Source organism: Polypterus senegalus, chromosome 14, assembly GCF_016835505.1.
Source record: "Polypterus senegalus isolate Bchr_013 chromosome 14, ASM1683550v1, whole genome shotgun sequence".
Taxonomy (NCBI): Eukaryota; Metazoa; Chordata; class Cladistia; order Polypteriformes; family Polypteridae; genus Polypterus; species Polypterus senegalus.
The window spans coordinates 29448000-29473945 of NC_053167.1; the positions used below are offsets into that span (position 1 = coordinate 29448000).

The following is a 25946-nucleotide window of genomic DNA, read 5'->3' on the forward strand; positions in this document are numbered from 1 at the left end:
CAAGAGGATTACCTTACTTTGTTATTAAACATTACTTAAAAGATAGAATTATAAATATGACAATATAATTAAGCATGCCTGACAACTGAAATGTTAAAGTGGAAGAGTGTGCTTTAATAACGTCATTGGCAAAAAGAGTAAGAACTGACATATTAGGGTGTAATTTAAAGGCATTTTTATTAATATACATATATAATAAGAAAATAGCAAACATGACTGAAAAACAATACAAAACAAAAATAAAATCAAACAAGCCCCATTTCCTCTAGTCTTAATAACCGAAGGACTCTGCTTATTGGTCCATGCAAGAGCACCACACTCCTGTAACTTCCACTGGCAAAGAAGGGTTTTTCTTGCATTTAAATTGCAAGGGAATTTCAAGATATTCGTGTTGACCAAGTGATGTCCAATTGCAAAAATGGCAAATGCAGGCAGAATCTGATTAAAGAAAATACAAGGTTGAAAAATAATGGCAATTACAAAAACATGGCCTGTACTAAAAACTGTATGAGCAACATAACTATGTCTATTCTGACAAAAGTGCTATGCAAAGAAGAACTAACACCAACAATTGATTACTGTTTTTTTTTTTCTTTTAAGTGAGAATATACAAACACATACACAAAATAAAATAACACAAAACAAAGACCACTTTTTACAGTTATTTGTTCAGGCTTTGAAATGTGATTAAAAAAATTTATGGCACATTTTTGCAATATTCCTAAAGCCTAATTCCTTAAGACCTCTGAAGACACTTCTCACCATTTTTTGTTCCTAGGCTTCAATTCCTCAGCAGCATTGCGCAAAAAGATATAATTTTTCTTCTGAGGGTTGTAAAATTCATGTCCCTGTGTGTTAAAGCATTTAAGCAAGTTATCTAAAATACACTTTTATTAGGCAAACAAAACCAGTACAATTAAGTTAAAAGGCATTTGAGGCTGCCTTCGTCTGTATGACATATTTCAAAGAAACAAGTTGTTGTGTTGCTGTTGCGTAACAAATCTACAACCTAAAAACTAGAGTCACCTACATCAAGATATTGTGCATCTATCTGTCTATACAGTAGCATTCTGGAGGTGCCCAATTCTTACAAACTCCTTATAAAGAGCCCGACTAAACAAAGTACTTACAATGTTCAACTACTCAAAAATCCATTTACATTTTCTGTATTTGTAAGAAAACAAACTTTGAAAAATAAGCCCTAAATTTATTAAAGAGTATCATGTCTTAAAAACTAAAATATTCTATCATCTTGTAAAAGTGATAAATTTGCATATCTCTTTACCTTAGACCAGTCGTAACTGGAGGAATACGCAAAGATGTTGCCATTGTGGTTAAAGCAGCAGGCTGTGATAGGCTGGTCCAGTTGCTCAGATGTCTTTAGTTTGGTACGAGCATCTTTATCCCAAAAGCTGAATCGTCCATCTGACCCCACAGTTGCAAGAGTACCATGGACTGGATGAAAGGCAATGGCGTTCACCTACACAAACATACATTAAGTTGTATTCACATTGGTCGTTCTTTTTACTGTAATGGCTCTTTCTAGAGTCTGAAACAGCTCCACCAGACTCAAATGGAGCAATAATTCACATCATATTAACGTCTCTTACCAGAAACAGTTGTGTACACTTACAGCATAAATATCTTGTGGTGCAGAAGTGTTGGTTCCATTTGATCTGTGGCACTTAAATGTAAAATTATCCTTAGCCCTATATGGAAAAAAATTCTAATTAATTTAAAATGATATTAGCATTGTTCAGAAATAATAATAATAATAAAAAAAAAAAAAAACAATCCATCAACCCAAAGCAAACAGCTCTGTTCTGGAGAGGACCTAAGAAAACCTTTAAGACAGAGTAAACAATACAGGAAAACTATTTGTATTTATAATCCAAACATATGAAGTTCCTGAATTAATTTTGGTTAAAATCAATGATGGAATATTTTATTTAATTATATGTTTATTTAATTCTATCCTGGATTATGTCTGTGGATTCAAAATAAATAGTAAATATAAACTTTCATTAAAAATTACTAACATGCTAATTTCCCCGTTGGGATCAACAAATTATTATTTACGTAGTTTCTCAATCCTGACCTTCTTTCTTTTTGCTCGAGTTATGTGCAATGCTTCCATTGATTGACAAGACTTGCCTAAAGAATTTTCATTTTTAAAGCTGATTCATAAAGTATTCAGAACCCTTCACTTTTTCACATTTTGCAGCCTTCTACTAAAATCATTTCAATTCTTTTTTGCTTTGTGCCCTCCCCTACCATAACCTGTCATATATGGGGGAGGAGTGAAAGCTTTAGGTTTGTCAAAATGTTGATCTCTGGTTTTCACCAGATCTTGACATTTTAGGTTCTCCTGATACTAAAACCTACGATATCTAAATGATGGGTGTGTGTCTGTCTTCACAGTTTCTTGAGGATGGTCTAGAGCAAAAAAAAAAAAAAAGTTGGACAGGAAAAATACCAAACTCAAAACTTAAGCCTGTTATGAGATGACCATGTGCTGATAGTTTTGTTTCAAATCATGAAACAGAAAGATGCATTTTAGAGGAACCCTCAAATACCATAATTCTGAAATTAATTATGCATTTTTCTCAGCAATTGTTATTGTAATGATCTATTTTATGTAGAGCAGTAAATTATTACTGAAATGTTATAGTTCAGGTAACGTGGTTCCTAGGGCACAAAGCCCACTGATGCTCACATCCAAATTTTTTTTCCACATGATGCAAAGGTCAATACTCAGAATGACAAAATATCAGGATTTTACAATTTTTTTCAAATTTATTAAAAATACAAAGCTGAACTATCACAGTCACTCCAGTAGTCAGACCCTTTGCTAAGACACTTGAAATTTAGCTCAGTTGCATTTCATTCCTTTGATCATCTGACTGGACATGATTAGGAAAGGCACACACCAGTTTAAAAGGCCCCCAAAAATGACATTGTGTATCTGAGCAAAAAAACAAGCCAGGAGGTTGAAGGAATTGCCTGCAGAGATTAAAGACAATATTGTGTCAAGGCTCAGAATTTGGAAAGGGTACAAAAAAAATCCTGTGGGGCTGACGATCACAACAGCATGATGACTTACGTTATTCTTAAATGGAATAAGTTTGGTACAAACCATGACTCTTCCAAGCTGGCCACCCAGCCAAACTAAGGCAGCTGTGGGAGGAGGGTAATGGTAAGAGAGTAGACCAAGAACACGATGATCACTCTGTCTGAGCTCTAGAGAACCTATGTGGAAACGCAAGAAACTTCTAGAAGGACAACAATCACTGAAACATTCCACCAGTCTAGGATTTATGAAAACAGTGGCCAAGCAAGTGCCCCTCCTCAATAAAATACACAATGAAGCCAACCTGAAGTTTGCAAAAAGGCACCTAAAGGTTTCAGACTTAGAAACAAGACACTTTGTTCTGATGAAACCAAGAATATCATAATGTCTGGAGGAAACCATGCACTGCTAATCTCCTGTGCAACATCATTCCAGTGGTGAAGAAAGATTATGGCAACATTATGCTGAAGGGGTTGTTTTTCAGAGGCAGTGACTGGGAGACTAGACAGAGTTGAGAGTAGGCCAAACAGAGCCAGTACAGAGATATCCTTAATGAAAATTGCTGCTCCAGAGCACTCTGAACCTCAGACTGGGCCAAATGTTCACCTTTCAGCAGGATAATGACTGCTAGCACAAAACAAAGATAACATATGAGTGGCTTAGGGACAACTCCGGGAATGTTTTCGGGAGCTGCCCAGCCAGAGTTCGGACCTGAACCCAATCAAACTTCTCTGGAGAGACCTGAAAGTAGCTGTCCATCAACTGTCTCAATACAACCTGCCAGAGCTTGAGATGATCTGCAGAGAAAAATGGAAGAGTATCCCCAAATTCTTGTGTTCAAAACTGGTTGTGTCAAACCCAAGACGACTCCTGGCTGTAATCGCTAACAAAGGTGCTTCAATTAAGCTCTAAGCAAAGGTTCTGAATACATGTGTCAATGTAATATTTCAGTTTTTTATTTTTAAAAAATTTGCAGCCTTGTGATTGACTGGCACTGTGCCCAAGAATTGTTCCTGCCTTTCATTCGATGCTTGTTGGGGTAGGTGGCAGGGTAAGCAGGTCAAGAAAATGGAAGGATGTACACATTTTAAAAATTTTCTAAAATCCTGTTTTTACTTTGCCATTTTGGAATATATTAAGTGTTGCTTGATGTAGTGCAAAATTAATTTAAATGATTTCAGCAAGATGCTGCAACAAAAAAAATATGAAAAATTCAAAATAACCTGGCTAGTACTTTGTCCCTGTTCAAAATTAAAATACAAGCTGTAAGAAAGTAATTATTTTCAAGGGTTTGATTAATATGCCACTATTCACCAGTGTATATACTAGCATATTTTAGTTATAGCTTTGAGGTAGTGATATGAAGTAGAAGCAAATTATTTTGACTAAGGATTAAAAGAAATTGAAATAATAAGAACTGGTAGGATTTTGTCTACTTTTGCAAATGCACAGTCCATTTATAAAAAAAAAAAAAAAAAAGAACTACACATCTATGTCATAAAGCTGAAGTGCTTCAGACTTAACCTCCTTAGTGTTAGACCCACATGTCACTCGTGCTGTAACAGTGCTAAAAGTGTTAGTCCTGAGTATCACGCGGGCAACTGTATAGTCACATCTCACTTAAGCATTAGACCAAATGCTGAGCGTTGCTCAGGAAACAATATAGGCATGTCTTGCATAAGTGAGAGGCCCAAGGGTTACTCAAGAAATGGTGCAGACACATCTTCTCCTAGCCTCATAATGGCTTCTTGTAAGAAACTTTTTCAAAAGCCCAGTTGTTGCAAGCTCTTGACAGTGATATGAGCAGTAATGACGAAGTAAATCTGTCTTCAGGCAGTAAAATTGAAACAGACAGTGAAATTAAAAGGGATTCTGATGAATCAATTACATACGTGCAGTGTGTTGTTCAAAAGCTGATCAGTCTGCAAAGAACATCCGCAAGGAATCACACTACTACTGTCCCGACTATTACGTTGGTTTGTCCGTTTCACTGTGCTTCAAGATATACCACAAAAACGACACACTTTGAAAGTAATTATGGTATTAGCATTATTTTATTATTATTACTTGTATCTTTATAGTTGCTACACTTCTGACTTTGAACTTTTAGTGTTTTGCATGTTTTACAGTAAATAGATCAGATTTATTATGTAAATGTTTTGCACATTTTACAGTAAATAGATAAGATTTAATATGTAATTTTTCAAGCCAATACAATGTTTTTTACATGATTCATTTAGAAAAAAATGTAACGCCAAGGAGGTTAAAAGGACAGCTTTTCTGATGGACCTGCAAAATGCTACGATACGGCTTCTTTTTTTTTTAGGGCATTAGATAGTGGCACATAATTCCAATTCACTTTTGCTATCCCGAAAAACCTGCGGTTAGATATCAAGTGCTGACAATCCATGTAGAATTGAGATAAGAGACAAAAAATTAACTCTTAACAGTTAAATAAATGCTTACAGAAATAATTATGGTAGCTCTGCTGGTGATGACCCAATGTAAAATAAAAGAATGTTAATCACAACAAACATTTTCATCTATAATGAAGAAAATGTGCATATTAGCATTTTAAGAGAATACTACATAATTATGTATACTTTTATTAGTAAACAACACACTCACGGATTGGGTGGATTAATATAATGTATGGCAACTCTTCCTTCAATACTGCCCAGTGCAAAGCCAGTGGGCTTGTTTTGTTTATCCTTAAAGATGGCAACACAGCGGTGCTGAAAAAGATGAAACAGAAATTTTAACTTAACGTTAAAACAAAACAAAAAAATAGTTAAATGCGGTTTTATTTATTTTACATAATTTATTTAAAGAGACACAAAAATATATAAACAAATTTTATAGGGTACTCCATTAGGGAATGGAACACTTGGTGTCCGTTTGATGTGGCATGCACAACTTGAGGTTGTTTCGATACTTTTTCTGAAGACACTTATTGGTTTACTCTTTATCATAAGGGTGTAATTTCTTGCATGAACTCTGGTCAGAAAATGGTCTAAAAATGACATTTGTTTCAGGTATAAACTGTGAGAAATAGGTGATACCCCAAAAAGCTTCACACCTTGAGTAATTAGACATCAAGATGCATTAAATGATTTATCTTATGTGGGCATTTTCTCATATTGGTTAAGCCAGAAGGCAGCAAGCAGAAAAAAATAAATAAATAAAAAACCCTGAAGTGATTTCAAAGCATTTGTTAAGTAATTCTTATGAACCCAATAATTATCTTCACTGTGTGTGAACTCTTTTAATTACATATGCAGTTTTGCCACTTTGGGAACCTTGAAAAGCCTCTTGAATTTAAGAACTGGTGACAAAGACCCCAAAACCAATTTACATTTCCAGGTTATATTATTTAATTTGTCAGTGTCTAAATACTATGGTGTTAGGAAGATATCTGTGCATAAAGTAAATCTCTCAAATAAACACAAAGTCTCTTGTGTTTCCATGTTTTGGAGAGAGAGAGAGAATGAATATCACCATAAATTAATTATGCAGCCGATTTCTTAAAGTACAATTACAAATTCTAAAAATAAAGCATCTTGTAAATGTATCTTTAAAGTGTTTGTGCATACAGTGAAACCATCTGTTTATCTCAAGGAACTCTGTTTGCTTTGATGCAAAATTTTAATATGTACATTTGAAAACCCTTACATGTATGCATGGAAAAAGTGTTAAAAATATTTTACAGAACCTCAAACACAGACCATACACAACGTAATCTATTTAGTTAGCCAATAAAAGGTGTTATTTCACCCTACTTTCTCCTGTATCAATCTACGGCTAACACGGTACACTCTACTGCCATACACAACATTAAAACCAACTACCTAATATTGTGTAGTAGTCCCCCTGCCACAACAGCTTCGACCCATTGAGGCATGGATGCCCCAAAACCTTGTGAATCCTACATTTTATACAAAGACACTGTTGAATATTAAGGCAATGTAATTGAGCTTAGAAATAAAAAACATTTACTGCTACAGAAAGGAAAATGGCCCATCAGTAACTTTCACAGAGTTAATCTGAACACAAATGTTAACTTTTAAATTGTTTTTTAAATTTGTGTTTCAAGACTACCATGAAAAACTGTACCCAAAACAACCAAATATTCAACAGAACTGTCAAACAGTTTATATTAATGTGCGATAGAACATCCAAAGGCTTGTAAGCATTATTTCTTGGCAGAAAAAGACTTGTAATTACCTGATGCTTCAGTGGAGATTCAATTCTACGAAACTCAGAGGGCTGGTTTTCCAACTGGTAGACAATGAGGCCCCTTTCAGCTGTTGCAACCACTGCCATGGGATAAACCTACAACATAGAACCTCAAGAGGTTACTGAACATTGTTTGTGTATCAGCAGACTTGTGTTTTAGGTCATCATTACTCTAAATTGACACTGGACAAAATTCCTCCATGTAGCATTTACTCTTTGCTTTATCAAGCCCTTATAGACTACAGTGGGTCCGAGATGCTTTAGCAATTTAAAACAGTATAAAGATGACATGCAGATAAAGTTTTGAACAAAAAAAAAATACATTGCTTAAATTTATACTTATTAAATGAGTAAACAAATAAATATGTGGGTATGCCCTGCAATGCCTGTCACCTCCATGGCTTGTTCTTGTTTTGGAACTTTGAAAAAAGTGTGTAAGAAACTGGATGAATAACTTACACTTACCAGTCAGTCAGTCATAATCCAACCTACTATATCCTAACACAGGCGGTCTGCTGGAGCCGATCCCAGCCAACACAGGGAGCAAGGCAGGAACAAATCCCTGGGCAGGGTGCCAGCCCACTGCAGGGCACACAGACACACACACACTCACACAGTTTGGACAATTTAGGATCGCCAATGCAACTAACCTGCATGTCTTTGGACCGTGGGTCTCCTTACGGTGAGGCAGCAGTGCTACCACTGCCCCACCATGTCGCCTACACTTAACAGAATGTTTGATATTTGAATATATAACAGTTAAATTATTTTCACAAATTTGCCAAAGAAATGTTTAGTCTAAATTAGGTACTTTTTGCAGGCATGAGGAAATTATGCTACTGCTTTTAATCAATGGTTAAAAAAAACGCTGGTTTTGCTTTTTAGTTTGAATCGTTTTTCCCAGTAGTTCAGTAGTGAAAATTTTACACCCCTCAGTAAGGTAGTTTATGTTTTGCATTTCCTTTGTCATAATGTCACAAAACACCTGGCTACTTGTACAGGGTACACTCTACCTCAAAACTATCAAGCTGTATTTTTTTTCATTTGAATGTTATAATTGCAAGTAAACTACTGTTTTTATTTACTTCCAAAAATAAATCAGGGTGAAGAATATTTTAAAAACAAAGAATTAAAAAATAAATGGGTTGATAAATCATTTGAAATGTTGAGTACTCTTTTTTAATCATACAACAGTGCCATCTAGAGGCCAAAACTGTAACCAAAACTAATTGTACCTGTAAGCATTAAAAGCAAGAGACATCAGAAACAACTCTGACTACAATACACCTTCAGCAAACAGAAATACAAGAAGAATGCAAGAAACTAATTACATAATACAATATTTTTTTCTTGTATAACACATACCTAATATTTTTTTAATTGTTAAACAGCTATATACATTTTATTTCTTGCTCAGTTCTTACTTTTTATAATTTTGCCTTAAATATTTGCTTCTGGGAAAGCATTGGAAATTAAGCTAAAAATTCAAGAGATTTTGTTTCCTGTGTTAAAAAAAACAAACACTTTGACTTATTTGGAGGAGGTAAAAGAGTAGCATTACTAATGTTTCTGTAAGAACAACAGAAAGACATTGTGCCAGAAAATGATATGCACAAGAAAGAAAGCAGAAGATCTTGTGTGGCCCATCACGATCACTTCCAAAGTTGATAAGCAACACAACAACAAAGGGAGTAATCTAGGATATATTTCTGCAAAATGTAGGCACTATTTATTTTCCTTCAGGTAAAGAAAACGGGCTCTTTTTTCTTTCTCTCCTAGTTTATTGGATGTAGCCTGGTGTTTGGATATATTGTTGCAACAGAAAAATGCATTATCCCAGAATATAATGCATTGTAAATGCCAAACAATAGAAATTATGCAGCCCACAAGGAATGAGAAAAAAGTGCAACAAAAAAAATTGAAGAACGAAAACACAAGGTGTTAAAATTTTTACTTGACACACAACAAAGATAGCATTGAACAGATGTTTTACCAGCAGTTAAAACTATATGAATGAAAATGGTAAACAGTGATGGGTTTAACAGTTACATTTCTTTTTATAATTTTACATCCTACTGGAGTTGGAAAGTTTGAAGGCATGGGGGAATCAATCTAAATAAAAAGACTGATAAATAGCTGGGTGACACAGTAAGGCAGAGGTTACCACGGTTGCCACAAAGATCCAATGTTCTGCGTTTGAACCCCTTGACCAGTCTTTGTCATTGGTGTTTTCCTCTCCGGGTACTCCCATCTTCACTCCATATTCCAAAATACTTGGAAGGTAAGATTAATTGTGCCTTGTGAAGAACTTGCAGCCTGCCCAAGGCTTTTTCCTGCCTTGTGCCTAGTGTTGCTAAGATGGACTCTGGTGGTTCACGATCCTGAACAAGATTATATTAGGAGCTTGCACTTATACAGTGCCTTGCTGCACTAATCCCAAGACAAACCACCCGGATTGGGTCTCAAGTGTAGCCATGCAATGGGTGACACCTCAGCACCACATTGGAACAGTGTGAGGTATTTTTTTTTACGGTGGCTGGAGCACCAATCCTGCCATCAGCCCACAGGTTTTCCCTGCAAGTTGGAGAACCTGCTTACAGGGATGGATGCAGATTAACATCATACCCAGGACAAAGTAAATGCAGGTTAAGGGCCTTGCTCAAGGGCCAAATGGAGTAGAGTCACTTAAGCAAATGTAAGAATTCATGTATGCATATAAATAATAAACACAACACAATTCAGACACTACACATATTTTCTCTAAATAGAAAAATGCAGCAACAACATTATTTTAGGAGTAAAAGCCAAAAATCTGGGTTAATAAAATCATAAAAAGATATCTATATAATATCAGAGGCTATAACCCTTTCAAAAAAATAAAAACATATAAAGGAGAAAATGCAAGGGTAATGGTGCAATACTTAGGTATAGGATAAGAGGGAAAGGGTAAAGAGCAAATGGGGAAGAGAAATAAACCACTGTGGGTAAGGGTAAAACAAAGTTTAATACTTGGAAGTTTAATATATGTGTTCTTCAAGAAATTATATGCATAAAACTCATCTTGGTAAACTTTTTACTGTGACCAAACATAGGATTTATATTGTGCAATGAGGGTCTAAATTATGCCAGATTATCCTAATCATCCTTTTTATCAGATAGAGTTTAACTTTCTTTAACACCAAAACAAATACAACAAGTACTCAATATTGAGAGAACATAAATTCTTCTTTTTAAATTTGTTTAGTATGTCATAATATGCACTGCATGGTGGCGTAGTGGCAGCACTGCTGACTTGCAAAAAGGAGATCAGGGTTGAAGTGCTAGGTGCTCCCTGTATAAAATTTGAATGTTCTCCCCTAAAGTTTCCTCTTACAGTCCACAAACACACAGGTTAGGTGGCCTGGCAATGCTAAAATTGGCTCAGGACATATGTTTGTGTGTGTGTGTGTGTGTGTATATCCTGCGATAGGCTGGCACCCATCTGTGTCCAGAGATTATTACTCCTGCCTTGTGCACAATGCTTGCTGGGATAGATTCCAGCTTCCCTATCACATAGCACTGGATAGGCAGGTTTACGAAAATGGATGGATGTTTTAAAAACACCCATAGCCTGATTCAGCAGCCTAACTTGTTTCTGGAAAACAATTTCCATGACCCCTTATGCAGAAAATTCTATGCCATTCTGGACCAAATTCAAGTTTATTCAAAAATTACCCTAAACTACACTACCACAAAAAAAAACTTCATTCTGCGCTTACTAAACAGCACAGTTAGCATATAATAAACCAAACTTAATGTATAAAATATACTATGATGCACGTGATAGATTTGAATATGATGGCATCAATGATTAAACAGAAAAAAAGGCATAAACCAGGGGTGGGCAAAGTCATTCAGTGTTAAACCCAGTGGCTGTGGGTTTATGTTCCAACCCAGTTGCTTAATTAGAGAACAATCCTTGCCAATAATTACATTTCATGGCGCGTTAGTGCGTTAACTCTGCTATGTCAAGTCATTCTCATATCCTAGATTTTTTTTCCATTCTGAGGATATCATCCAAATACTCTGAAGTGTAAAACGGATGGGTAATTCTCAATCCTTCACTTTTTTCTCTTCTCTTACCTTCCAAGTATTTAATTAAACCAAACAGTGCACGATAAATACACACAGGTGTAAAGGGTAACAAGCAAAATGGATAACTGCTGGTTTCTTTTGTCATTTGTATCTTATTGCTAATAAGGAGCAATTAAAAACCGAGAATGCAGCTGTTTAAGACTTAAACAAGCAATAAGGGTTCAAAATCCTAATGAGGGAGACAACTAAAATGAAGCAGACGTGTTTCCAGAGCAATAAGTGCTTCTTATTAATCAATTGGGTTGGAACAAAAACCTGCAGCCACTGCGGCCCTCCAGGAATGACTTTGCCCACCCATGGCATAAACCATGAAATAACACAGCAAGAAATCAGTAAAATAAGAAATTATTAAACAACACACATAGAATTATCAGAATGTTGTGTCACCTGAAGCAGAAAGTGGTGGTGTGAGGAAGTAAGAAATGAGTTGTTGAAAGATGACAGTTATGAAGGTGTACAATCAACTTAAACTGAAGATGGTGGAAAGTGTTTGTCTGTACAGAATAGTTGTTTTACCCTCAGCTAGGTAAATGAAATATATTATAGAAAGAAAAAAAAGATTCAAGAACAAGGAAATAATATAAAAGAAACCTCTTAAAAAGAATCCCCAATTTAAGCCATTCTGGACCAAATTCAAGTTTATCTTAAAGAAATGCATATTAGCTTAAATGCATGCAGTGCAAACAACTGCTAAATATAATACTGAACTGCAATACTTTAGAATTAATTCTTTATGCATCTTAGGCCAACACTGCTGTCACACCAGTAGTAGCCAGAACTTTTCATGCTATTGTATACTTACAACATCAGCACAGTAGCATCGCTCAGGTAACTGCAATGACATCATTGGTGTCGGAGAACGTGTATCCCAAAACTAGGAGGACAGGAAAAAATTTAATGAAGTCAGAGATTAAGTGTATATAGTTAATGATTTCAGCATATACTTGTAATATTTTAGAACGCACAAAAGGGGAAGGTGTCTGATTTGCCTTTGTTAGAAAAACTGTGACTTTGCCTGCTGTAAACTACAGATATGCCCTATAGATTGCTTTCTCCAGAAATACTGTTACGAGTTTATCTTTTCTTACCTTTTGTTATAAAATGGCCATATCTTAATTACATTAATTTATGCTTTACTATTTATTTACCATGATACAGTGAATATAAAATGTCTCCACAATGGCAGTATTTTATGATGTAAAAAATGAAACCAAACATAAATCCAGTCAAAACGTTTTGCCATGTTTATTGTGAAATTGCTACTAATACAAAGAAGGTGAAAACAAATCAGAAAACATATTTGGTGGGTTTGGATCAAAAACTAAAAAAAAACTCTGGTTGAATTTTTTTGGTTGAACAAGTCTGCACACCACAAAACTACTATTTTTTTTTTTTAAACACTTTTTGATTTTACTACAGCACTCGGTCTATCTAGGTAAAAGTCTAACAGTTTGGCACATCTAGATTTGGGGATATTCTACTTATCTTCCTTACAAAAATGTTTTACATATGTCACAACAGGGGGGACATCCCCTATGTATTTCTGATTACCCCCAAGAGTCTTTCAATTGGATTTAGTTCTGGCATCTGGCTGGTCGATTCAAGAACGTTCGTCTCTTTTCAGCGCACCCATTTCTTTATTAATAACTCCTTAAGCAACCAGGTTTTTGTACCTTTTTATTATTTTTTTTCCCCTAAACAGTTTCTGAAATGTTTTCACCTTCTTTGTATAGGCTGGCATTTTCATAAAAATGGTAGAAAAAAAGTCTGATATTTATCTTGGCTGTATTTTTTTTTTTTACTTCCCATTTTGGGTTGTGTAAACTTTTAATTGTGTGAATGTACTACATGTAAATTTTGAAAGGTACTTTAATGTTAACATATAATCTTTGTTAATATGTCTAAGCAATCTGATTTTTTAAAAACATAAATATAATTTAAAAAAATCACTGAGCTAATGATGCAAAGAAGCAGATTAGGAAAAGACCCTTTTTAAAGTGTCTAAAGAGTACATACCAAGTTCAATAAAAATAACGGTAAGAAAAGATTACCACTATGATATTTTCTTAATTCCAAGTGTACAACAACCAAAACCTAATATCACAGGCCTTTCAGTGCCTTTTCAAATATGACCCATAACTATATTTATATTTTTTTTTATTCCCACCTTTAAAGTTTTGTCCCAGCTTCCCGTCATCACACAACTATAATTGGGTGCTTTTATCCAGTGTACAGTTCTAATTGGGGCATCATGCTACAAAAGGGAAAAAAAAAATCAAGAAATTAGTAAACATCACTGGGCTTAATAAAGCTTGATGTAGCTTAAGAGACAGTTTATCTTTTACCTGTGCAATCTGTATCGCTTGATTGCTATTGAGGTCCCACATTTTTGCAGTTTTGTCACATGAGACAGTAAAGACTTTACTTCCATCCTGTCATCCAAAAACAAAAGTAGAAGTTAGAAAACAGGCCACTGTTAATTTTTCCTGAGCTAAAATGCTTAAAAAAAACACATAACCATACATCACTCCAGCAGACATCGAGCACGGGACCACTGTGCATCTGCTGTGCTTTAGGAACAGTCTGTCCATTATCCTGGACCTCCCAACAGCGGACCTGCAAAAAAATTATAATTTATAATTAAAAAAAAAAAATAAATGCAAAGGGTTAGGTGCCACACAAAGACAATGGTACTTGTCTATGGAAAGAAGAATACTGACTATAGAAATGTGAAACCAGGACTGGGCTGTGCATTATTAAATGTTGCTATATCATAAATGATCAATTTATTATATGATTTTGTAAATAAAACATTCAAACTACATAAGTAACAAAAACACAAAAATAAATAACAATACTCTCTTAATAGGAAAAAAACAACAAAGGATTATGGTGCTTAAATTCAATAAGAATGCTTCAGCCAATGAGAATGAAAACAGTAGGACATGCTGGAAAGAATATCTGGTAGGTATATCTGGATTACAGAGAATTGTGCCAAAGTCAGATAAACAAAGAGTTTAGACTATAAAAAACAAAAAAGAATTACTATATATTTATATATTTGATTACTGTCATTATTGTATTTTTGCCTAGTCTTAGGTCCTCTTTGCTCTTCCAGAAAATAGCCCTTCTCAGATTAGTGTAAGGTGTATGGTACAGGTTGTCCCACGTCAACTGCAAACTCTTTGGATAACTTACATGGTGTTTTTTCAAACATTCACACCAACTGTAAACCACTATTTTGAATAAATTTCCTACTCCGACCACATTCAGGGAGGTTTAGGGCAGTTCCCTGAGCTGAAAACTTTCTAGTAATATGGTGAACTATGGAAGGCCAAAATCTTTGGAGACGACCTTATACTTTTTTATGATTAAGGCGAATAGTTTTTCTGATGGTCTTTGGAAGATCTCTTCTCTTCACCATTGTCAATAAGAAACAGGTAATGAAATCGACCTTTAAGCATTAAAACTATCATTCCTTGTGACAAATTCATGTCATTATGTCATATGAGTACTGGCAATTTTTTGCAGGTGAGTTTAACTTCACTTCAATGAGAATCTAGTACTTTCAATTAAAGTGATCTGAATTGTTCAAAATGGTACCAATAATTGTGTCAAGCTAACTTTCAGTTTTTATGCTATTTCTACACAATAAATTTTAAATTTGTTATTGTTTGATAATATGCTGCTCTGTAACACAAACTAGTGTTTCACTTTCCACTTTAAATGATAAACCTAAAACACAGGTGGTGTTAATAATATGAACCACAACTGTAAGATTCAGTTTAAAGGTCCTGCTGAAATACTCAATGCCACTCTTGTGCACTTTGAGCAAATTTAAATTAATAACACAACAAGAAGTTCTACTGTGTATGTCAGAAACCAACAACCTGTCCATTAAAATATTTACAATGTTTACACAACAAATACATTTAAATTAATAAAAATTTTGAAAACATTTAAAATGTATATTAAAATTTAAATACACAAAATCAATTTAAAAAATTACATTTATTTTTAGGCTTTTAGGCTTTTTTTTTATATTTGCACATACATTTCTCAAGAAGAGTTTATTTGTGTTTTGGTTAAATAGCTACTATTGTCATCAGTGAAAATGGCAGATTTTTGTTCAATGAAGTGTGAACTGCTCTGCAAAGCCTTCACTGGTTTACTTTCACTTTGTTTCATCTTGAGGAGCCAATAGCTACAATGCTCAGTAAGCCCTCCAGAGTACTGAAAATGTACTTCAAATAAAGGTGAAGTTCAGAAAAGAACACGCTCCATGCTATATGTCTATCTGTTGAGCAAAAATTTTGTATAAAATCCATGCAGAACAGCTTATAATTGTTAAAACACATTGAACACAATCATAAACAATATTTACTTCTCAATAAAGACTACATTCTAAGATTTCATTCTTACCATGTCACCACTTGTGTGCTTTTGAAAATAAATTATCATTCATCATGAAAAGTATGCTGAATTTAATTTTTATTTATTTATTTTTTTTTTTGTTAAAACAAGAACAAATTAAAGTGCCAACTGGCAGATTGCTTATGGAAACTATGCTGACACATGACGCAAAGAAAAAGAAATGTGAGCTTGTGTTATTGCATGTCTCGTTTAAATTAACAAATTTCAGTATGTCCAAAATAACTTAATATAAAGTAATCTCTATTGGTAAAGCATTTTACTATACCTTTTCCATTTTTAAACACTTTGGGGAAACGGGGTTAATTAACACTAGAATTACCAGAGCCTACGAAAAAACTCGTAATTCCGTCCCACCTTAAACTGCTTCTCAAACCCCTTCACACCTCTCCGCCAGCGTCCTTTGTCTTCTAAATGTGCTGACAAAGAGAAGCTTGGAGCAGCCGGCTATTCCATCCCCCCACCAATTTAGAACGTGCACGAACTTCAGCTTGATTGAGTATCTGGGAGTGAAGTGGAGTTTTAGAGTGGAAATAATAGATCGTTGTTTGGAATACACGCATTTCATGTCTGTTCCATTTCTACAGTAATCTGTGTCAACACATTGTTAAAACAGAAACGTTTTTTATATTCTAGTAGTAAATGACAAAATGTAGGCATAAACTATATAGTGTATGAAGCCTGAAGTCCAAATAGCAAAGAAACTTCACAAGAATAACACAATTGCGCTTTTATTCAAAAATATAACTGCAGAAACAAAAAGCCGCTTTAACATGCGACATTGACAGCAGTTTATTGTAACTGCCTCCGTGGTACAATAGACTCAGCCCCCGCTTGGGAATCAAGAGGTCACGAGTTCGATCCTGTGCCCCTCCGTTTTGAGAAGTAAACTGCTCTTAGTCTTACTATTTTAGAATAAAAGCATACATTTGATTTCAGTCTGTAACAGCCGGTGCAATTTATGATCCTTGTAAAGGTCAGATTTTTTTTTTTTTTTTAATTCACTTTTCATTCTCTCAGTCGTGTTCAGAATCAATCCATACAACCCCATTTGACACGGCTGTTTTCACTAACGACGCGCTATAGCTCTGCAGTGTACCACGATGCATACTAACGCCCCACAACCGTATGCTGTTTCTTTTGTACTCCAGGACATGCAGAGGAAAGAATGGTAAAAAGCAGTAACTTCGGCGCTATATGCAATCATCAGACACTCCCCATCTGCCCGTGTCGTTCAAACACAGGAACATATATTGGTGTAAAAGTATAACAAAAGTGCACTTTTATTCAAGTGCACTTTTTCCATCGCCTTTTCCTGTAAGAAGCAATGTACACACTTCTCTCTATGCTGTGGTTTCTATTACACACCTGAAAGAAAGAGACAATACATGTGAAAATATAATCGCACTAATGCAATATTATTTGAAAACGAACAGCGTCAGATCGGGTGTGAATTTATGCAGGAACTGGAAATTCTCTGATGCGGAACCTTCCCCCAGGGAAGAAAGTACAGAGTCAGGTGCTCATTCAGTGTAATAGAAACCATAGCACAGAGAGGTGTGTACACGGCAACAAGTACACGTGTCGTAAATGTAGGAAGGACGGTCCTTGGGTGTGTGGGAACTGTTAATATTTGAATGTGATTATTTTATATAGCACGGAATGAAAATCAGCACTTCTTAGCATTGCACCATGCAAGCTGTCGTATCAATCGCCTACTGTAACTTGCTTTCTTTTTTCTTTGGTTATACAGGTAGTCTTGAATAAAAGTGCACTTGTTTTGTTTGTGAAATGAAGTGTCTGCGTGCACTTTTCGTGGCATTACGTGTATTTTTGAGCATGCCCGTTTGAGCAGTATAAAAGTATTGAAAAGTATAACAAAACAACAGGCAGATGGGGAGTGTCTGATGATTGCATATAGCGCCAAACTTACTGCTCTTTACCATTCTCTCCTCTGCATGCCCTGGAGTACAAAAGAAACAGAATACAAACGCGCTATAGCTCTGCGTTGTACCACGATGCGTACTAACGCACCAAAAAAGGGTTCTGACACACAGACGCTGGCGAAGCTGCCTTCTTCGTATCTCACCGTCACTTGATTTTCTTTTTATTCAGTTTTATTGAGTGTTCCTGCCAGTCCCCGCATGTTGCTGTATGCTGGATATTTTCACATGTATTGTCTCTTTCTTTCAGGTGTGTAATAGAAACCACAGCATAGAGAGAAGTGTGTACATTGCTTCTTACAGGAAAAGGCGATGGAAAAAGTGCACTTGAATAAAAGTGCACTTTTGTTATACTTTTACACCAATATATGTTCCTGTGTTTGAACGACACGGGCAGATAGGGACTGTCTGATGATTGCATATAGCGCCGAAGTTACTGCTTTTTACCATTCTTTCCTCTGCATGTCCTGGAGTACAAAAGAAATAGCATAAGGGGGGTTGGGGGGCGTTAGTATGCATCGTGGTACACTGCAGAGCTATAGCGCGTCTTTAGTGAAAACAGCCGTGTCAGATGGGGTTGCATGGATTGATTCTGAACGCGACTGAGAGAATGAAAAGTGAATAAAAAAAAAATCTAACCTTTACAAGGATCATAAATTGCACCGGCTGTTACAGACTGAAATCAAATGTATGCTTTTATTCTAAAATAGTAAGACTAAGAGCAGTTTACTTCTCAAAACGGAGGGGCGCAGGATCGAACTCGGGACCTCTTGATTCCCAAGCGGGGGCTGAGTCTATTGAACCACGGAGGCAGTTACAATAAACTGCTGTCAATGTCGCATGTTAAGGCGGCTTTTTGTTTCTGCAGTTATATTTTTGAATAAAAGCGCAATTGTGTTATTCTTGTGAAAATGTTTCTCTGCTATTTGGACTTCAGGCTTCATACACTATATAGTTTATGCCTACATTTTGTCATCTACTACTAGAATATAAAAAACGTTTCTGTTTTAACAATGTGTTGACACAGATTACTGTAGAAACGGAACAGACATGAAATGCGTGTGTTCCATACAACGATCTATTATTTCCGCTCTAAAACTCCACTTCACTCCCAGATAATCAAGCTGAAGTTTGTGCACGTTCTAAATTGGTGGGGGGGATGGAATAGCCGGCTGCTCCTAGCTTCTCTTTATCAGCACATTTAGAAGACAAAGGGCGCTGGCAGAGAGGTGTTAAGGGATTTAAGAAGCGATTTAAGGTGGGACGGAATTACGAGTTTTTTCGTAGGCTCTGGTAATTCTAGTGTTAAAAAGAATTAACATTAAAGAATTAATGTTATTAATTGCATTAAAGAATGACAGAGCCTGCTTTTTGAACTTTAGTCCTGTTTATAACACCTGGCAATATCCATATTCTATGTGGACTGTATCGAGGTATAATTTAGTTGAAATACTTACACACCTTAAAATGTACTTTAAGTGTTTTGACTGCGTCCAAAGCGAGATTGTATTGAGAGTTCATCCCTATCTGCACACACTTCTCTTGCACTGTAGTGCACTGCTATTCATATTTCACCACTTCTGTAAATGTTCTGACTGACCTGATCACAAGTGACTTTAAAACTTTTGTTTTTTTTTTTTTTAAATAAACATGGTCAACTGCTATCCAACTGTGACAAAGAGAGTCTCTATGTTTATGTCAGGTGCTAGACTTGTTCCAATGGACTGATACTTAAGCCATGCTATGCAAAATATGTTACATTTGTATGTAATGTTTTGTACTGTGCATCTTCCAATCCATCTACCTGCATAAAAATCAAATTATAGTTTTGAGCATTAAGAATTGTTCAAATGAGTGAATCTTGATGTATTTAAGAATCAACTTTCACCCTGCTTTCAATAAATTCCTAGTAAGTCAGAAAAGCACATATTTATCTAATGATGACAATTAATTAAAATTTAAATAAAAGCACAAGACTAACATTACCACAGTCAGTTTCACAGATAGAAACTAGCAGTCTAACACAACCACAGAAAGCTGAAAGTTGATAGGTTCAGTACAGCTAAAGAACCATGGAATAAGTAGTAGAAAGCCTGAGAAATCCAAAAATGCTTTGTGTAAGGATGATTTTTAAGAAGCACTTACTACATCCACATTGACAGCTGCACTATTCATAACTTTGTAGTCAGGGATGTATGATGCATAAGCATTATATGTTGTTTATGCACTGTCTGCTTATGCCCTAACCAGCTAAAATAAAGTGTTAATCTGGACTCAGCTGAAACAAACTTTCACAAAAAAGTCCCTTTAGTTAGCTTACACTAAAATTTTACTAGAACGTAGAACCAAAATATGTACTTTCAGCCTGCTTAAAATCAGTGCAGTAACTTGAAGAATGCATAAAACTTGTCTGTCTTACATGTTGTGCATACCTTATATGGGAACATGTATGTTATCAATATGCAAAAATAAGTTGCTGTTGTCAAGTAACAAAAAAATTGTCATTTGGTTTAAGAAATGACTAATGAAAATATTCATCAATTAATGTTTTCATAACTCAATAACTAGAAAGATATTAAATTTAATGAAAATATTGGTCTACTGTATTGGTCACTCCAATTTCTTTGGAAAAGGAGCAAATATATACAAACATATGCAAGAATGTTTTTATACTCTGTACACTTGACAGTAATCATCCTATAAATTAAGGCAAGGTTAACTCTTAGTTGCTGCATTTTGACTGCCTATATCTAATCCTGATTTTTTTTTTTTTTTATCATTTTGCCATTATAATTGACATACAGAAGTGGGCTGAGCATGGAAGACAAAATTACCCTTTCCCCAACTATGAAGTACTAAAACAGGACAATTCACAGTCTCCTAGGACAGTTACGAGGTATAATCTCTCCACTGTAAATTGAACCTGTCCCAGGGCTTCTAACTGTCAGCTAAGAGTCATAATCATCAAAAAACACAAACAAACCACTTCTACTGGCTACTCTCAATGGAGAACATGCTGGGTGTCTCTGGCGCTGCCCTCCTGTGGTTAGAGGCCTATGTGACTGATAGGCAAGAGTTTGTTAGTCTTGGCAACAGCAGGTCCAGCACAGCGCCAGTCATACAAGGAGTTCTACAGGGCTCTGTCCTCTGTTCTTCTGTATTTATGTGCTTCCCCTTGGCCATATTATTCGTAGCTTTGGACTGGGTTATTATTTTTATGCAGACGATACTCAGCTATTTCAATGTTAAAAGTGAAACTTCATCAGAGCTTTCTCAGCTCACAACTTGCCTCAGTGAAATTAAAACCTGGGTGGAGCAGAACTTTTTAAAATTAAATTGCAACACAACTGAACTCCTGCAAATTGGGACTAAAGTGCAATTTAATAAAATGAGCTCCTTCCCCATCAATCTTGATGGTGATCTCATCAGACCTGCCTCTACTGCAAAGAATCTTGGTGTCATTTTTGATTTCTCCCTTTCTTATTCTGCCCACATAAATCACATTTAGAAACATTCTTACTTTCACCTCTGTAACATATCACGTGTTCGCTCCTTCCTCTGATTTTCTAACACTGAGAAAATTGTCCATGTTTTTATCACATCCCGCATCGATTACTGTAATTCCCTACTGGCAGGTGCTCCTTCTAATCTTATATCACAGCTCCAGCTTCTTCAAAACTCGGCTGCAAGAGTCCTTACACGAACCAGCAGCAGCGAGCACATCACACCCATCCTGCTTCGCCTTCACTGGCTCCCTGTGTCTTACAGAATTGAATATAAAATCCTACTAATAACCTACAAAGCCTTAAATAACCTCGTGACAAACTACATCAGTGACCTTCTCCATCACTATGTCCCTGTCCGCCCACTAAGGTCCTCTAATTCTGCCAATCTTGTTGTGCCCCACACATCCATGGGTGACAGGGCCTTTGGCTGTATAGCGCCCAGACTATAGAATGACCTACCGAAATTACATTAGATCAGCCGACTACATGAATTTTTTTTAAAAACAACTCAAAACTCATCTGTTCAGGAAGGCTTTTAACTCTGCCTATTACCCTTCTTTCAGTTTACCTCTTTGTCAAGATGCTCATGTAACCTGTGTGTGTGTGCTAGACCATCAACTATGTTGTCTGTTAGGCTTTTCTCTGAATTTACTATCCTACCCTTCTTTATTTATTTATCTGGTTTAGTAGAATGTTATATACTGTATACCCTGCCAATCTTTCTTAAACTCTGTGAAGTGTCTTGAGCATGGGAAAGGCGCTATATAAATAAAATGTATTATTATTATTATAGTAGAACAGCTCTCTTCCAAGTACCTTTGTCTATGACCTTAGTTGACACTTTTCCACAATCACTGCTGTACTGACACTAATGCACCAGCCACATCTCACAAAATTATGACTGAAGATTTGAATGTTCCAGAGAAGGATATCCTAGTGAGATGAAGCCAAAAACTACTTTACATCTTCTTATATAATACGCTGCTGTGGCTGTTCATTCGTATGTTCAGAATTTTAAATCACCTGTAGCTCGCAAACCGTTTGACCTATTGACCTGAAATTTGGTACACATATCCTACGTGAGGTCTACTATCTGCTTTCAGGGTGATAATTGACCCCCAAGGTTATTCCTCTTTTCATTTTTATTTAATTTTATCGTAGAATCAACTCTCGGCAGCGGCCAGCAGGGCAGCTGTGCGGTGCATGTGTACAGGCGCCATTCTCATCCTCACCACCTTCGCCGTCACTTCCCCTCCCTCTTCATATCTTAAATCATTCTTGGGGTAGAATGAAGACTTAAGTGCCAACATAAGTGAAAAACTAAGGAAAATGTACTAAGTAATTGAAAAACAAACACTGACTTAATTTTAACGTGAAAAAATGGTGACGAAAGAAGGGAAGATGCGAGGACATAGGGAGGAGAAAAGAAGAGTTACTAAGGAAGCAGCAAGTGCATCAACCTAAACGTACACAGAAAGAGTCTGAAAACTATGAATGGTTAAGTCAAGTGTATTCACTGCACATTATCGTGCAGTGCGCTGTTACGAATATATAATATTTACAAATACAGAATAATTAATGAATAAGTGCATACATATTCTATCAAAACCAACAAGAAGGCTCTCTTGCACAACAGGGACACATTCTAAGAACATGTTATTGGGGTGAGTTTAAAACTAGTTTTACAGAAAGTAATTGTCAGTACTATCCACAAGCAGAAAATCAATTAATTAAACAGAAGAGCCTAGACAGGGACAGGGAGTAAAAAAGACATTCTTAGATAACACGCTTTAAAAATGTACCAACTACATGGCTTCATGGCATTAAAATAGCTGCAGAAAATGTCATTTCTAGTGTGAAAGCAGATTTTATGTGCTGTTTGCATTCCTAAAATGGATTTTATGACAAAAGCAATATTCACTTCTATGTCTACCATTGTTTAAATATTCAACTACTATTTAATATGTTTAGGTGGCTATATAAAATTCACTGCAATTCAAAAAAAAGAGTACTTACATCATTAGCCCAAGATCCTCCGATAAGAAAATTCCCTGGCAGAGTGGGAGGACTAAATGCTAAACAGCTAATACTGTCATCAGGTGGTGAAGTTACTTCAATGTCCTGAAAAACAACACGTTTTATTAAAAAGTACACAAATCTTCCTACGAACTTTCCAAAATGCTGATGAACTATTGATATTTCCTGTATAAAGCATCATGCTGCTCTTTTCATAAATATTGTGAAAATAAAGAGCAAACCTTCATGGGATTGTGATTGTCCGTCGCTGTGCTGCCAAACATGCTGGCTCCAGCTGAACCAAACCCAGAACTTGTCCCAAACATACTCATACCTCTGTAAATACAAAACATCGAAGAATTGTTCATCTAAAACACTTGCCTTAAAAACAAAGATACCTATAGAGAAAACAATGTTCTATTTGTGAAAGCCCAAAGGTACTGACAAAGCAATTTTTCCCCTGGGTGAGCAGGCATTTGTACCATGGGTATATATGTCTTATATAAATTTGCTTATAAAAAACACATGAATAAAAGTTGAAATATGACTACCATGGGGTTTAAAGTTTTCAGTCGAGCAGCCCCTCGCCTCTGGAATTCTGTCCCAAAAGGCATTCATAATATGGACTCCCTTCCTAGCTTTAAATCTCATTTTAAAACAAGCTGGGTTATTCTGTCTGAAAATTTTGGCTGATAAATATCAATTCAATTTTATTATTGTATTTATTCTGGTTTTATTGTACTGTAATATTTTATTACTTTCATATTGTGACTTATTAATGCACTCTGTAAGGTGTGCCTTGAAAGGCACTTACTATACTAATAAATTACTTTGAATATATGAAAAACATTATCATTACCCACCACATATTTACTTACCTACAGAAAAACGAATGAATTCACACCCAATTTATATATATAACATCCAATCTAATGATGGTGAGCTTACTTCTCTTTTTCATATAAGTATTCATAGCGTTTATCATCTTCCAATAGTCCTACGATTTCAAATCATACATAACTGTCACTTTGCAAGAACATAACCTAACTTTTCTATTCACAGCTACTCCAGCAATTCCATAGCTGATACCTATTATTTGGGGCAATTTTATAATCAACTTTATAGGGTGATTGAATCTTAAAATGTTCAAAAGAAAACGGAATTGTCTGATTTAATTTCCAATAATAATAAAGTGCTAAATACAATTCCGCACGCCTTAATGTATTCTTTGTACATTGGCATGGACACGGAGCTGGGAATCATACTAGTACAAATACTCCCCCGTGAGCAAACAAAGCCACTGTATGACAAAATTGTACATGGTTTGGTGATTGCATTAAAGTATAGTTAAGTTTTCGTAGGGTACCTCTTTCAGCTTGATCCCAACGGCCTATTAACTCAATAGTCCTGATGGTACTATACGTCTTTTTTTTTTTAGTTTGCCAGGCATCAAGTCAGCTAACCCACAGTGACTGGAGAACAATTTTAGTTTTGTACAATTATACATATATATAGTAACAGTTAATTATTACCCGTATTATTTCTTTTGCTGCACGTATGACAGCTAGTTCGATTACATTTACTACCTATCGTCACCAAATGCAAGGTGCAAACAATTCTGTAGACAGATGTGTGAAGAATTATATTATCATTACATAGTTAACAAACGGTGACGCTGATACAATACCATAAAGCAGTTCTAAACAAATACGCACCTTTTCTTATTAATGCATTAAAGAAGACTTTAAGATTCTTAATCTAAAGTCTGTGCTGTATGACAGCAGGAAATGGGTTAATTAGTGCTAGCAATTAAAATGCCAATAACTTTTACGCGAAAGTCAAAGTCAACTATGAAGAGTTATTTATATCAGTTAAACATTGTACACATTTATATACTTTAGTCTAGAAATCCAGTTATTCCTGAAAGCAATGTTTACAAGGCTGTGAATGTGCACCTTTGATGGGTAGAGTCCTTTTATTCTGCAAATACATTTTATTTTGGTTCGCCAAAAGTGGAGACCTCTGATAATTAACTTCATTGTGACAAATGCAATGAATTGGTCCCCAGAAGCATTAAGCAAAACTAAATGTCACAAACTATAATTTAGTTTGCAAAATCTATAGTTCAATTAATACATTCGCGACTACTCACATTTTTAAGTTGTTCGACACTTATCCGAATCGGAAACAAAAATGTGGTAGAGCGCCCAATTTCCTCCTTAGTTAGCTCATCGAATCGCGCGCATTGATGACGTCAACGACCACTTTGTACGGGCAGATGAAAGGCTCAAAAGACGTGAAATCTGTGAATTTCTCATTTTCAAATTCGCTTCCGAACTATTTTTTTTATTTCAAAAAGAAGGACCCAGTCTAAGTTGTATTGTTAAGTAAAGTTTTCCATGCCTCACTTGTAAATGGTGGTCTTTCTACAGTTCGTGGTAAGTCAAAACTGATCCAAACATTGCACCTGTACGTAAATGTCAAAAAACGAGAAGACCGGTGCTCTACTCCGTACCGTTGCGTCCCGCACCACTTCTACCCCGGTGTACGACGTATACTTCATTCTTACAACTGAACTACCATGCCAAAGCCTTTTTTTAACAAGCAGCA

At 35.7% G+C, this 25946-nt stretch overlaps 1 protein-coding gene across 2 annotated transcripts; it reads right to left on the bottom strand.

Annotated features, from left to right (window-relative positions):
- Positions 1 to 158: 158 nt before the first annotated feature.
- Positions 159 to 25586, bottom strand: rae1 (ribonucleic acid export 1). 2 transcript variants are annotated; one of them, XM_039735368.1, is made up of 13 exons: positions 25489 to 25586; positions 23579 to 23672; positions 23337 to 23441; positions 13964 to 14056; positions 13786 to 13872; positions 13608 to 13694; positions 12243 to 12314; positions 7295 to 7402; positions 5699 to 5805; positions 1634 to 1709; positions 1286 to 1480; positions 763 to 848; positions 159 to 438 (listed from the first exon to the last, which is right to left on the bottom strand). In XM_039735368.1, coding segments are annotated over exons 2-13 (1107 nt in total). In that variant the 5' UTR covers positions 23669 to 23672; positions 25489 to 25586; the 3' UTR covers positions 159 to 437. The 2 variants fall into 2 exon arrangements, with proteins under 2 accessions (XP_039591302.1, XP_039591301.1); XM_039735367.1 differs by lacking the exon at positions 159 to 438 and having other exon boundaries at positions 759 to 848.
- Between the last annotated feature and the right edge of the window lie 360 nt (positions 25587 to 25946).

What these genes read in the sequence shown, in the direction of transcription:
- rae1 (XM_039735367.1), bottom strand. Translation starts at nt 23,668, where the DNA reads ATGAGTATGTTTGGGACAAGTTCTGGGTTTGGTTCAGCTGGAGCCAGC. An exon ending in AAGCGATACAGATTGCACAG is followed by an intron (nt 13,695 to 13,785) that starts GTAAAAGATAAA and finishes TCCCTTTTGTAG; the next exon opens with CATGATGCCCCAATTAGAAC. An exon ending in TATATTAATCCACCCAATCC is followed by an intron (nt 1,710 to 5,698) that starts GTGAGTGTGTTG and finishes TTTTCCATATAG; the next exon opens with GGCTAAGGATAATTTTACAT.